Source organism: Hemiscyllium ocellatum, chromosome 15 (genome assembly GCF_020745735.1).
Source record: "Hemiscyllium ocellatum isolate sHemOce1 chromosome 15, sHemOce1.pat.X.cur, whole genome shotgun sequence".
In the NCBI taxonomy this organism is placed as follows: Eukaryota; Metazoa; Chordata; class Chondrichthyes; order Orectolobiformes; family Hemiscylliidae; genus Hemiscyllium; species Hemiscyllium ocellatum.
In genome coordinates, this window is record NC_083415.1 from 61,302,953 (window position 1) to 61,316,972 (window position 14,020).

At 41.4% G+C, this 14,020-nt stretch overlaps 1 protein-coding gene across 1 annotated transcript in view; it reads left to right on the forward strand.

Annotated features, from left to right (window-relative positions):
- The window catches only part of LOC132822815 (ubiquinol-cytochrome-c reductase complex assembly factor 1), a 127,898-nt gene that overhangs the window by 15,309 nt on the left and 98,569 nt on the right, over window positions 1-14,020 (forward strand). The window contains exons 2-4 of the mRNA XM_060836169.1: window positions 7,152-7,286; window positions 9,021-9,128; window positions 10,697-10,769. Of these exons, the coding sequence (XP_060692152.1) occupies window positions 7,152-7,286; window positions 9,021-9,128; window positions 10,697-10,769 (316 nt within the window). The remainder of the gene's footprint in view (window positions 1-7,151; window positions 7,287-9,020; window positions 9,129-10,696; window positions 10,770-14,020) is intronic.

Sequence of the window (14,020 nt, forward strand, 5' to 3'; positions counted from 1 at the left end):
AGACACTGAAAAGCAAATTTTGTAATCAGCATGTGAGCTAAAAACTGTTGTGAGTAGATGGGCTGCACACAACATTGGTTAGGCCACTGTTGGAGTATTGCGTGCAATTCTGGTCTCCTTCCTATCGGAAGGATGTTGTGAAACTTAAGAGTTCAGAAAAGATTTACAAGGATGTTGCCAGGGTTGGAGGATTTGAGCTACAGGGAGAGGTTGAATAGGCTGGGGCTGTTTTTCCTGGAGTGTCAGAGGCTGAGGGGTGACCTGATAGAGGTTTATAAAATCATGAGGGACATGGATAGGATAAATAGACAAAGTCTTTTCCCTGGGTTTGGAGGAGTCCAGAACTAGAGGGCATAGGTTTCGGGTGAGAGTGGAAAGATAAAGAGACCTAAGAGGCAACCTTTTCATGCAGAGGGAGGTACGTGTATGGAATGAGCTGCCAAAGGAAGTGGTGGAGGCTGGAACAATAACAACATTTCAAGGGCATCAGGATGGAGATACGAATAAGAAGGGTTTGGAGGGATATGGGTCAGCTGCTGGCAGATGGGACTAGATTAGGTTGGGATATCTGGTCGACGTGGACAAGTTGGACCGAAGGGTCTTTTTCCGTGCTGTACATCTCTAGGACTGTATATGTTGACGACTTGTTATTGGAATGGGCAACAGAACTGTTGAGTACTGCTGAAATTTCTTGATAAAATTGTGGTTCTACATGTGCCCTCTGCTCACTGTGTTTTTGTAAATATCTGCAGATACGCCCTGATTTCAGTAAAATGAATGCCATCCAGATGCTATTTAACAGCAGAACTGGAAATGGTACTGATTGGAAACAGTAAAGTTCGTATTATCGCAGAAGAATACTAATGCGTTTTTTGGACATTTAAAGGATGTGCGAGAACTAGAGACTTGAATAGCTTGAATGAGCAACATTCTGTTTTTCATTTGAGAAGAAAAATCTAGCATGGTTTTCACTGAAGCCGGTGCGATGATTGTATTTCCAGAATTCTGCCTCTTTTCTTAGGCAAGCAGGAAAAGCTTTTGGGACATTGTGAGCAGTACTGGGCCCCGTATCTTAGGGAGGATGAGCTGACATTGCAGAGGATGCAGAGGAATAATCTCTGGGCTGGAGAGCTTGTCATATGAGAAGTGGTTGAGGGCTTTAGGTCTCTAATCGATGGAGTTTAGAAAAATGAGGGGAAAGTTTCATTGAAACTTAAAAGAACACAAAGAGACCTGGATTAAGTGGACATGGTGGAGATGTTTCCAATAGGAGGAGAGGCTAGGACCTGAGGGCACAGCCTCAGAAAGATGGGGATGACCCTTTAGAACTGATATGAGGAGGAATTTCTTCAGCCAGAGGGTGGGGGAATCTATGGAACTCATTGCTGCAGAAGGCTGTGGAGGCCAAGTCATTGAGTGTCTGTAAGACAGATAGATTCTTGATTCGTAAGGGGATCAAGGGTTAGAACATAGAACAACACAGCCCAGAACAGGCCCTTCGGCTCGCGATGTTACACCGACCTGTGAACTAATCTAACTTCATCACCCAACACTATCCTATCATCATCCATGTGCTTATCCAAGGACTGTTTAAATGCCCCTAATGTGGCTGAGTTGACTACATTGGCAGGCAGGGCAGTCCACGCCTTTACCACTCTCTGAGTAAAGAACCTGCATCTGACGTGTCTTAAATCTGTCACCCCTCAATTTGCAGCTATGCCCCCTCATACAAACAGATGTCATCATCCTCGGAAAAAGAGTCTCACCGTCCACCCTATCTAATCCTCTGATCATCTTGTATATCTCTATTAAATCTTCTCTTAGCCTAAGAGTCATAGGGATGTACAGCACGGAAACAGACCCTTTGGTCCAATCTGTCCATGCCGACCAGATATCCCAACGCAATGTAGTCCCACCTGCCAGCACCTGGCCCATATCCCTCCAAACCCTTCCTATTCATATATCCATCCAAATGCCTCTTAAATGTTGCAACTGTACCAGCCTCCACCACTTCCTCTGGCGGCTCATTCCATACACATACCAACCTCTGTGTGAAATAGTTGCTCCCTAGGTCTCTTTTATATTTTTCCCCTCTCACACTAAACCTGTGCTCTCTAGTTCTGGACTCCCGGACGCCAGGGAAAAGACTTTGCCTATTTATCCTATCCATGCCCCTCATAATTTTGTAAACTTCTATAAGGTCACCCCTCAGCCTCCAACGCCCCAGCCCTAGCCTGTTCAGCCTCTCCCTGTAGCTCAGATCCTCCAACCCTGGCAACATCCTCGTAAATCTTTTCTGAACCTTTTCAAGTTTCACAACATCTTTCCGATAGGAAGGAGACCAGAATTGCACGCAATATTCCAACAGTGGCCTAACCAATGTCCTGTACAGCTGCAACATGACCTCCCAACTCCTGTACTCAATACTCTGACCAGTAAAGGAAAGCATATCAAATGCCGCCTTCACTATCCTATCTACCTGCGACTCCACTTTCAAGGAGCTATGAACCTGTACTCCAAGATCTCTTTGTTCAACAACACTCCCTAGGGCCTTACCATTAAGTGTATAAATTCTGCTAAGATTTGCTTTCCCAAAATACAGCACCTCGCGTTTATCTGAATTAAACTCCATCTGCCACTTCTCAGCCCATTGGCCCATCTGGTCCAGATCCTGTTGTAATCTGAGGTAACCCTCTTCACTGTCCACTACACCTCCAATTTTGGTGTCATCTGTAAACTTACGAACTGTACCTCTTATGCTCACATCCAAATCATTTATGTGAATGACAAAAAGTAGAGGGTCCACCACTGATCCTTGTGGCACTCCACTGGTCACAGGCCTCCTGTCTGAAAAACAGCCCTCTGTCGTCTACCTTTGAGCCAGTTCTGTATCCAAATGGCTAGTTCTCCCTGTATTCCATGAGATCTAACCTTACTAATCAGTCTCCATGGGGAACCTTGTCGAACGCCTTACTGAAGTCCATATCGAGCACATCTACTGCTCTGCCCTTATCAATCTTCTTTGTTACTTCTTCAAACAACTCAATCAAGTTTGTGAGACATGATTTCCCACACACGCAGCCATGTTGATTATCCCGAATCAGTCCTTGCCTTTCCAAATACATGTACATCTTGTTCCCTCAGGATTCCCACCACCGAGGTCAGGCTCACCGGTCTATAGTTCCTTGGCTTGTCTTTACCTCCCTTCTTAAACAGTGGCACCACTTTTGCCAACCTCCAGTCTTCCGGCACCTCGCCTGTGACTATCGATGATACAAATATCTCAGCAAGAGGCCCAGCAATCACTTTCTAGCTTCCCACAGAGTTCTCGGGTACACCTGATCAGGTCCTGGGGGTTTATCCACTTTTAACCGTTTCAAGACATCCAGCACTTCCTCCTCTGTAATCTGGACATTTTGCAAAATGTCGCCATCTATTTCCCTATAGTCTATATCTTCCATATCCTTTTCCACAATAAATACTGATGCAAAATATTCATTTAGTATTTCCCCCATTTTCTGTGGCTCCACACAAAGGCTGCCTTGCTGATCTTTGAGGGACCCTAAGTTACCCTTTTGTCTTTAAAAATTTGTTAAAAACTCTTTGGATTCTCCTTAATTCTATTTGCCAAAGCTATCTCATGTCCCCTTTTTGCCCTCCTGATTTCCCTCTTAAGTATACTCCTACTGCCTTTATACTCTTCTAAGGATTCACTCTCTCCAGTGAGAACAGACCCAAGTCCCTCAGCCTTTCCTCATAAGACCTTCGCTCCAGACCAGGCAACATCTTGGTAAATCTTTAATGGATTGTTATGAGCAATGAAGTGAATAGAGTACAGGATTGAGAAAGCAATCCGTGGAGTTGATAACCTTTTTGTTTTGGTGAGGATGTGATCCTTTGCAGGGAAGAGGGAGGATCTCCTGCTGCACTACCCCAGAGCAGCATGGGCAGAGTCTGCCTTCATGCCTGTGGTGGATCCATAGTCTGGGGTCATCAGTAAATTGTCAGGAAAAGAGTCGTCATCAGTCATGAGTGAAGACCCAGGAAACCAGTCAGAACAATTCAAATGTAATGCTTTAGAAACTGAGTGCTACAACCTGTGTTAGTTGAATCCTATCGATACTTTTCTCTTCTGAACCCCTGTCCTGCAGCCCTTGGTTTATTGTTAGATTTTATCATTAGGTTCAGTTGGGATAATGCTTTGAGATACTGTTAGATATCTAACATTAAACTTTGCAGTTAAAATCAACATCTGGACTATCAGTAATCAGTGTTACTTGTATAACAATCTCAAGGCAAGCAGGTATTGCTTTTATATAGGTCTTATCGAAGCCTTGGGCCTGCCCAATGTAAGTTATTCCCACGGAATTACTTTTAAAGTGTGATTACTATTGTAACGCGCAATATTGGCACGGTGACTCAAGTGGTTAGCACTGCTGTCTCACAGCACCAGGGACCTGGGCTCGATTCCACCCTCTGGTGACTGCAAAGTCCACACAGACATTCTCACCATGTCTGCTTGGGTTTCCTCCCACAGTCCAAAGATGTGCAGGTTAGGTAGATTAGCCATACTCAATTGCCCATAGTGTCCAGGAATGGATAGACTAAGTGGATTAGCCGTGGGGAATGCAGGGTTACAGATATAGGGTAGGAGCTCATCAGAGGGTCAGTGTGGACTCGGTGGGCAGAATGGTTTGATTCCACACTGTAGGAATTCTATGATTATCAATATCATTAATGAATTGTCATATCTGAATCACAAGAGACAGGCAATTTCCAGTAGGTGATGTATAGATATCAAGATGTCATCGATATCAGGTCAGAGGATAAAAACATACAGTGCAGAAGGAGTTCATCTTACCTGTTCTGGCCCTTGGAAATGCTATCTGATTAGTCCCAGTTCCCATTTTTTTTCTCCTTTTGAGTATTTATCAGGTTCTCTTGGAAGTTTCCACTTAGTCAACTCCCAACTCTCTTTCAGATTGTACATTCAAGATCTCAACAATTCATATTTTTATTTAAATCGCTTCATCTCCCTTCAGAGTTTTTTTGACCAATGGATTTACATTTATTTTCTCTGGTTGCTGACTCTTCTACTGGAAGCAGTAAATGGAAAAAACTGTCAAATGCCACAGATTTAGAATGGATAACAAAAGTAACAGTGAGGGTTGAAAGACTGAGGTGCACTAGTGAATAAAGCAGCATTGAAAGATAGTTGGGCTGAAGGAATGGAGAATGAAGAGAGATAATAGAATAGGTGCATGGGATTAGGATCACTTTTTGAGTAAAGGATAAACACCAACACTGGACCTCTTTCATAGAATCACTCAGCACGGAAAGAGACCGTTTGACCCATCATGCTTGTGCTGGCTCTGGAGGAAGAATTATTCAGCTGACACGACTCCTGATAGAGTGTGGCAAAAGTTTCCTCTTCGCCAAATCATCCAATTCTCTTTTGAAGTTTATTATGGGTCTACACCCCTTCAAAATCCTAAATGTTCAGTGTTAGAAATTTGATGCAATAATAATTTGAAGTATGTTATTTGGTAATGTACAGTATTGTGGAACGCTGATAAAGTGGTGAGGTTTAACACAGATGTCTCTTCCATTTAACAGCCCTTCACTGAATGTGACTTTGCTTGTCTATTGGATTTGCCTTTCAATTGGTTCTCTGTTCATTTGCAAGAAATACAGTATGCTTTTTCCCCTTCTGTACAGTGGGATTGCAGGTGGGACTAAAACTTTGTCGATATTCCCAACTTTCCTATTTCCTTAATCAGAATTTCCCATAGCATTAGTTTACAGCAGCATTTACTTGCTGCCATGAAATATCTTTTAATATTTTCTTCAATTTGGGGGGCTTTTTTTTTTGATTGCTTATGGATCTTATGTTACTCTAAACATGAAACAAACATTTTTAAGCCACTAATTTAAACTTTTCGTTAATACTTTTTGTAAGCCTTTTGCATTTGAGGTACTTAGCTTCATAACTGGACAGGAATAAGCCATGTAAAGCCTGAAATATTTAATTAATTTGGAACAATAACTGGTATTTGAAATTAGGAGTTCAACTTTGGCTATTTCTTTCTAAAGCCTTGTATCGAATTCTACAGAGCCACATGCGTAACTACGTTGATTGGTGATCGAGGAGGCTTCAACAAATGTAATTGCAGCTTTTAAAAGCAGTTAGGAAAGTGATTGGGATGTTGTCCTTTTATTACAGATGGGTTGTAATGTAGGAATAAAGAAGTCTTACTGCTTTTTTGTAGGGTTTGCTGGCCACTCCAATGCTGGAGGGCTATGTCCAGTTCTAAAGGAAGTACACACTTGCATTGGAGGCAGAATATCAAGCATTCACTAAAACAAAATAAAGAACTGCAGATGCTGGAAATCTGAAACAAAAATTTCAGGAGAAACTCAGCAAGTCTGGCAGTATCTATGGGCAGAAAGCAGAATCACTGTTTTGAGTCCTTGGACTCTTCTTCAGAGCTGATAGCAGCTCAGAAAATGTGGTACTTATGCTGAAGGCAAGGTTGGGGTGTGGAGATAGACCTCAGAGAGAGATCCAAAAAGGGTAGGCAGACAAGAGAATTATTGATGGTAAGCCAACTCCGAAGAAAAGCTAAGTAATAATGAGGGCTAAGTGTAGGAGAGATTGGATTGACTGCTGAAAGCAACCCATTTCATGACAGGATCAAGGTGTGGAGGTGGATAAAAGTCATGGAAAGATGGAAACAGGCTGTATAGCGATTGAATTTAGTATTGAGTCCTAGAGACTGCCGGATTCTCAAGTGAAAGATGAGATGCTGTTCTTCAAGCTTGTGCTGAGACCCACTGGTGCACTGCAGCAAGCTCGGGACACAGGTGTTGGCATGGGAACACGGTGATGTGTTGAAATGGCAAGGGTCATCTTTGCAGACAGAACATAGGTGTTCTGCAAAGTGATCACCAAGTCTGCATTTCATTTCTCCAATGTAGAGGAGCCCATATTGTGAGTGCACTACTGATAATATTGCTGCTTTATCACCATGACTGAAGACACAGTAGGTAACTGCAAATGGTACAATGAAGCGACTGTTTTTGCTTCCACAGATCTACAGGTAAACTGCATTTCTGTATTCACACATCAGTTCCTTATTGCTCCCTTTCAGCTTCGCGCTGTGTGGCGAAGTGCAGTAACTGGAGTTGGTGCTTCCAAGCCAAATGGCCTCACCTCCTGCAATGGGCTGCGACACACTTTACTCAGACCAGGACTGCCATACCGGGCCATTCACATCACACCAAACGTGAGTATTATAAACAGGGAGCATTTGTTTTCAAACCCCATGGACGTCAGGTGAAGCCTTGGTCATCCACATTCCTTCATCACTGTCTGAAGTACATTCACTGAGTGAGCAGAAGGTGGTTTGGATAATTCATGAATTAGGGTGAACTACTCAGATTTATTAGTCTACTGACCATAGTTTTATGGTCTACTGTCCTGAAAATGTTAGGCTCGGTTTTAATGTCCTCAGTTTAAGAAAACAAACTTGTTCTTTGTTTGTTTATATGGTTGAGATTGTGTTTTCAATTGAGGCAGTTGTTAGTTTGAGCTGACATTTGTCGCTTTGCTCCATGCCTGATTTTGTTTGTTTAAAATCGCACCATTGAGTATCTGTGTTAGGTTTTTTAAAATTCAGTCATGGGGTGAGGGTGTCACTGGCCAGGCCAGCATTTATTGCCTATCTCAAGGACAGTCAAGAAACAGCCACATTGCTGTGGGTCTGGAGTCACATGTAGTCCAGACCAGGTAAAAATGAGTTTCCTTCCCTAAAGGATGTTAGTAAACCAGACAATCAACAATGGATTCGTGGTCATCGTCAGACTCTGAATTCCAGATTTGTTTTATTGAATTCAAATTCTACCATCTGCCATTCAAACCCTGGTCCGCAGAGCATTGAGTCCAGTGATAATACCACTCGGCCATAGCCTTCCCAATGTTACAGGTTTCGCCATCTGAAAGATTTGAGCAACGTCAACATAGAAGACAACAATGACATTAGAGATGGGGGCTATTGTCTTCAACAAAATACAGGGCTATTCTTTTAATTTAAATTGCATAGAGTCCTTGAAATTTCAGCCCAGAAGGTAGCTATTCTGTCCATCATACCTTTCTGACAAACTTGCCATCAGAACCTGTCCACATGCAAAACCACTTCCCTGTTCTGTTATCCACTTCATTCACCTTGCCTTGTAACTTCTACCCTTCATCTTCTCGTTTAAGCCTGTGTAAAACCCAGTTTCTCCTAACCAACTTTATACTGTGTCCTGTTCACCCGTCACCCATTGTTCCCGAACCAACACTGGCTCAGTCCAGCTGTTTTAAAATTCTTGTGCTTGCTTTCAAGTTTGTCTGTAGGCTTGCCAGCCCACATGTTTGTAAAGCCCTGTAACTCTTGCAAATCTAAAATCTACAATCCTCTGATTCTGACCTCCTGCACAGCCTCTGCATCCACCTCTCCATCATTATCAAACCATGCTTTCAGCTGCCTGTCTCATAAGCTCTGGAATGGCTTCCTGAAATAACACTGCCTTTCCATCTCTTTCCCTCACTCCAGAGCTCTGTAAACACTGCTTTTTGATTTATGCCATAGCTCCTTGATCTAATATTTGACTTGGTGATTTTTTTTTAATGATAATGCTTCAGTGAAGTATCGCTGCTATTGCTGAAATTGAAGCATTCAAGAAGGCATTGGGTACTTATTTGGACAAAAATAATGTTTAAGGGTATGGTGGAACAGCAGGAAATTTGCACCAGCTAGTGATGTCCATTTAACAAGGCAGTAGAGGCACAGTTGGCCTAATGGTCTCCTTTTGTGCTGTCACACTTTTGTGATTCTATGAAGTATCTCAGGAAGTTTTTCACTACATTAAAGGTTCATATAATTTCACACTGCAGTAATATTTGATTATACACTTTGTTAAACTATTAATTCCTGGGTGTTTTGTGGCTAACATTTTGTTCTCCATTTTATTAACAGTTTTCCAATGTTAAAAGTCCAGCTGAGCCTGTGGAGGAGGAACTGAGTCCCTTTACCAAACTGATAGAAGCCATGGGATTCACAGGGCCTCTGAAGTACAGCAAATGGGTATTTTTGCTTGAGCTAATGAAAATAGGAGTGGGGTTCTATGATGATGCTGTCTCTTTTGGGAAATAGAGCAATATCTGTTCACTGTTGTTCTAATAAGGATTCCCAGGTCTTCTATAAAACAAAGAACTACAGATGCTGGACATGTGAAACAAAAAGAGAAAGCGCTGGAGAAACTCAGTGGATTTGACAGCATCTATGGAGATAGAAACTTTGCAAATCTGCTGACCCTTACGACATCTGTGTGAACTTTATCCTTCAGTTAGGCTGTATTCCTGAAGAGGTTTGTGTTCGATGTGACAGTATAAAATACTGTATTTGGTCTTGCTGTACAAAGTTGGAAAATACAAGATGCGTACCATAAAATGTGCAAAAAAGTAGAATGTTACTTACACTTTCCAACAAGATTTGTGCCATTCCTAAATTGGCTGAAATCTTTCTCTTTATTCATTCACAGAATGTGGGCATCACTGGCCAGACCAGTATTTATTGACCATCCCTAATTGCTCAGAGGGCAATCATGAGCTAACCATTTGCTGTGGGTCTGGAGTCACATGTAGGCCAGACTGGGTAAGGACGGCAGTCTAGATTAGAGTGGTGCTGGAAAAGCACATCAGGTCAGGCAGCATCTGAGGAGTAGGAAAATCAATGTTTCAGGCAAAAGCCTTTCATCAGGAATGCGATGAAGGATGCTGTCTGACCTGCTGTGCTTTTCCAGCATCACTCTAATCTAGACTTTGATGTCCAGCATCTGCAGTCCTCACTTCCGCCTGGGTAAGGATGACAGATTTCCTTCCCTAAAGACCCTTATTGAATCAGATGGGTTTTTCTGACAAAAGACCCATTTTCTTCATCATCATTAGACTCTTATTCCCAGTTTTTCTTTTTAATTGAATTCAACTTCCACCGTCAGCCTCTAGGCTATCACCTCCCCTTGGCGCTTTTCAATTAATGTTTCATCCTTTGTCATCAAAGCAAAGTATAGTTGGTAATGTTTGAGTCAGAGCATTTTGATCTCTATTGTCCACCAATGTGTTACTAGAGGGAACAATTCAAGTTGACAAGTATGACATCAACTAATTGCAAAACATTCAGATTTGTTTGGGGTGGCACAATGGCTCAGTGATTAGCACTGCTGCCTCACAGCACTAGGGTCCCGGGCTCGATTCCGGCCTCTGGCAACTATCTGTGTGGAGTTTGCACATTCTCCCCATATCATGTGGGTTTCCTCCGGATGCTCCGGTTTCCTCCCACAGTCCAAAGATGTGCAGGTCCGGTGAATTGGCCATGCGAAATTGCCCGTAGTGCTGGGTGCATTAGTTAGAGAGAAACTGGTGTGGGTGGATTACTCTTTGGAGGATTGGTGTGGACTGGTTGGGTCGAAGGTCCTATTTCCACACTGTAGGGAATCTAATTTGATTGAGAAATAATGTAAAAGGTTATTGCCATGTTATTAATTTCTAATTTTAATACTTGTTACTTTTATTTCTCCTCTGTTTTGACTTTTGTGTGCGCTTGCTTGTCTAATTAATTTTTTTCTAAAATCTTCATTTTTGCCCATGTTCCAGAAAATAAAGATTGCTGGTCTGCGGATGTACACCTGCTGTGTGGAGAGGATCGATTATGATGACTTGTTTGAAAGTACGTTTATCCAACATTTTTCTGCAATCTGTTATATTTGAACTGCTTTGATTGTTTGTTTTTTTTTAATTTTTAACGGTATCACCCATTCTTTTGAAATGAAGATTGCACAGTGGCAATAAAAGCAGAAAATCCTGAAAGAAACTCAGCAATTTGACATCCTTTGTGGTGAAAGAAAGAGTTAATGTTTCAAATTCAGTTTGAATTTTCTTTGGTAAAGGAATAATGGTACCATTGCATTTTGGTCAAATTAACTCCAAGTCCAAAGCTTACACATTACACTAGTGAGAGACTAATTAACAGTTGAATGCAAAATTAAATTAAGTCTATTGTTGAATGGTTTGCAGTGTGATTTATACATATTGAGATGTTAGTTGAACCTGGATTGCGCATCCACTGAATTGGAATTGATTTCCTATGTTTTTAGTTAAGGGACTCAAAGGAAAATGGGAATTGCAGAAGGAACATTGACTTAAAAGTGAGGGAATATTAATAGTCATGTAACAAGAAGGCTTGTCGGGCCTTGAGAAGCATTGAGACCAGTTTGCAGACACAAATGAGATTCTAGATTTTAAGAATGCCCCAAGATTCTACTGTCAGCTGGATTTGTGTTTAAGTAGGCTGCTTTATTACAAAGCTTCATTGGCAGTGGGTTCTAATTGGGGAAAGTAATTATCTTTAATCACATACTTTATCATATAAAGTATTCTATATATATTCAGCTAACATAGTTCTGGGTCTGCAGAATGGGCGAGGCTGCTGGTTGGAAACGAAAAGAGGCTCTGTGGTGATTAATCAAAGTCTTCCAAGATTGTAAAAGGAAAAGATAAAAATGCCCCAAGCAATTTCATTATGGAGAAATTTCAGTTCCTGGGACTTAATTAGAAAAGTAGTTTTGAGAGAATTCAGGCACAATCTCTTCATCCAAGACCACTGGGGCTGCAGAGTCAATCAAAGCTGAAGGGGGAAAGATTTAAACTATTTGGTACACAAGCAGATCAGGGCATTTTATTCCTGGAAAAGGAACTGGTTTGCTGGATCTCATCGCTTTTTCCTGTTCCAAACGTTTCTTCTGAGATTGACATCCAGCTGAGAGCTGTAGAGTAGCCAATTGGACAATTAAAATAAGATCAGGAAAAGTCGCTTAAATTTTCTCTTCCTTTTTTGGAGTTGCTTTGTAACATAAAAAGTGTTTGATTAAACCACTGAGAATGTGGGTTGAGAGTTTTGAGCTATTGGAATATTATTAGTTCTCCTTCTGTAAATATATGTGCACTTGACAAGATGTATGCCTTTTTGAAATTATAAAATATTGATGAGTAATTTTTTTTGTTGAATCATTGGATCTCCACTACCATTCAGTCAGATCATGGCTGATGTGATCATCCTCAACTCCACTTTCCTCTCTATTCCTTGGTCCCCTGTTTGATTAAAAAAAAATCTGTTTATCTCAGCCTTGAATATACTTAATGACCCAGCCTGTACAGCCCTCTGAAATAAAGAAGTCCAGAGATTAACTACTTCTGAGAGAAGAAATTCCTCCTCACTTTTGTCTTAAATGGGTGTGAACCCTTTTTCTGGGACTATGTCCTGAACCCTCAAAGGGAAACAACCTTTCTGCATTTATCACGTGAAGTCCTCTTAAAAAATATTGCATGTGTCAATAAGGTCACCTCTCATTCTTCTAAACTCCAAGAGTACAGGCCCAACCTACTCATAAGACAGTCCTTCCATACCTGGGATCAACTGAGTGAGCTTTCTCTAGTCTGTTTTTTTTATTCCCTTTGGTATTGAACTAAAACAGTTCACAATATTCCACCAGTGGTCTGATGAGTGCCTTGTATAGTTTTAGCAATATTCCTGCTAAGAGCCATGAACTACTTTCTTAATTGTCTGCCATTGTTCCTCAATTGTCTTTGCTGCTAAAGTCCTTTTCCAGTCCAGTCCAGCCAGCTCTGACCTAATTTCTTTGCAATTATTGTTCTTTAAGTTCAGCAGCCAATTTAAGTTTCAGAGCTAAGTTTCTTCCTCTCAAACTGAATGCTAATTTCTGACATGCTTTGGTCACTGTTTAGATTACCTGCAGTGGGGAAATAGGCCCTTCGGCCCAATAAGTTCGCACCGACCCTCCGAAGAGTAACTCACTCAGACCCATTTCCCTCTGACTAATGGAACTAACACTATAGGCAATTTAGCACGGCCAATTCACCTAACATGCACATATTTGGACTGTGGGAGGAAACCGGAGCATCTGGAGGAAACCCACGCAGAGACAGGGAGAATGTGCAAACTCCACACAGACAGTCGCCCCAGGCTGGAATCGAACCCAGGTCCTTAGCGCTGAGAGGTAGCAATGCTAATCACTGAGCCACCTTAATTAATCTAGTCCCATTTGCCAGCATTTGGTCCATATCCTTCTAAACCCTACCCTATTTGTATACCTATCCAAATGCCTTGTAAATGTTGTAATTTACATTTATCAAAACTGTGACACTACACATCACCCAATCTAAAGTAGCTTGATCCACAACATTTTTCTTGAGAAAACTATACTGACTGCCATCTATGACCTCTTGCTCATGGCTGCCTTTGCCAGTCTGACTAACCCAATCTATAGAAAGATCAAATTCACCCACGGTTAATGTGGTTTCTTTGTTACATGCCATCATTGTCTCCATCATTTACCTACTGTTCAAAAGCCGACAGACTGCTTCCCTTCCTTTATTTCTTATCAAATGTTGTATACCTTCTGATCGAAGAGCATTTCTCTCTATCATAAGTATTCCATCCTATACTAAGATTCATCAACATTGTCTTGTTGCCTATCCTTTCGAGAAGTGACACACCCCTGAATATTTAGTTCCCAGTTTTGATATCCTCTTAATGGTTATAAGGAGATTGTAACAATTATAATAATCATAATGGGTCTGATGGTCCATTAACCTGTACTTGTGTCATTAGTTCATTTATTTTGTTCCAAATACTCTAAATATTTAAGTAAAGAACTATTAATCTTGCCTTTTTACCATTTTCTCATATACAGTCTACTGCTGACTTTCTGCTTGTACCCTCTGTCCCTTCCTGTCCCACTCTGGATGACAATATTCAATAGCTGCCCTCTTACTTAGAAAGTTTGTATTCCCCTCCCAAACTCCACCCCCTTCTAAATAGCTTAAAGCTCTCTCTCCAGCCCCAGCTATTTGATATGCTTGATTGTTTAAACAAGAGTCTTGACTCAAAGCAAAGTAAAC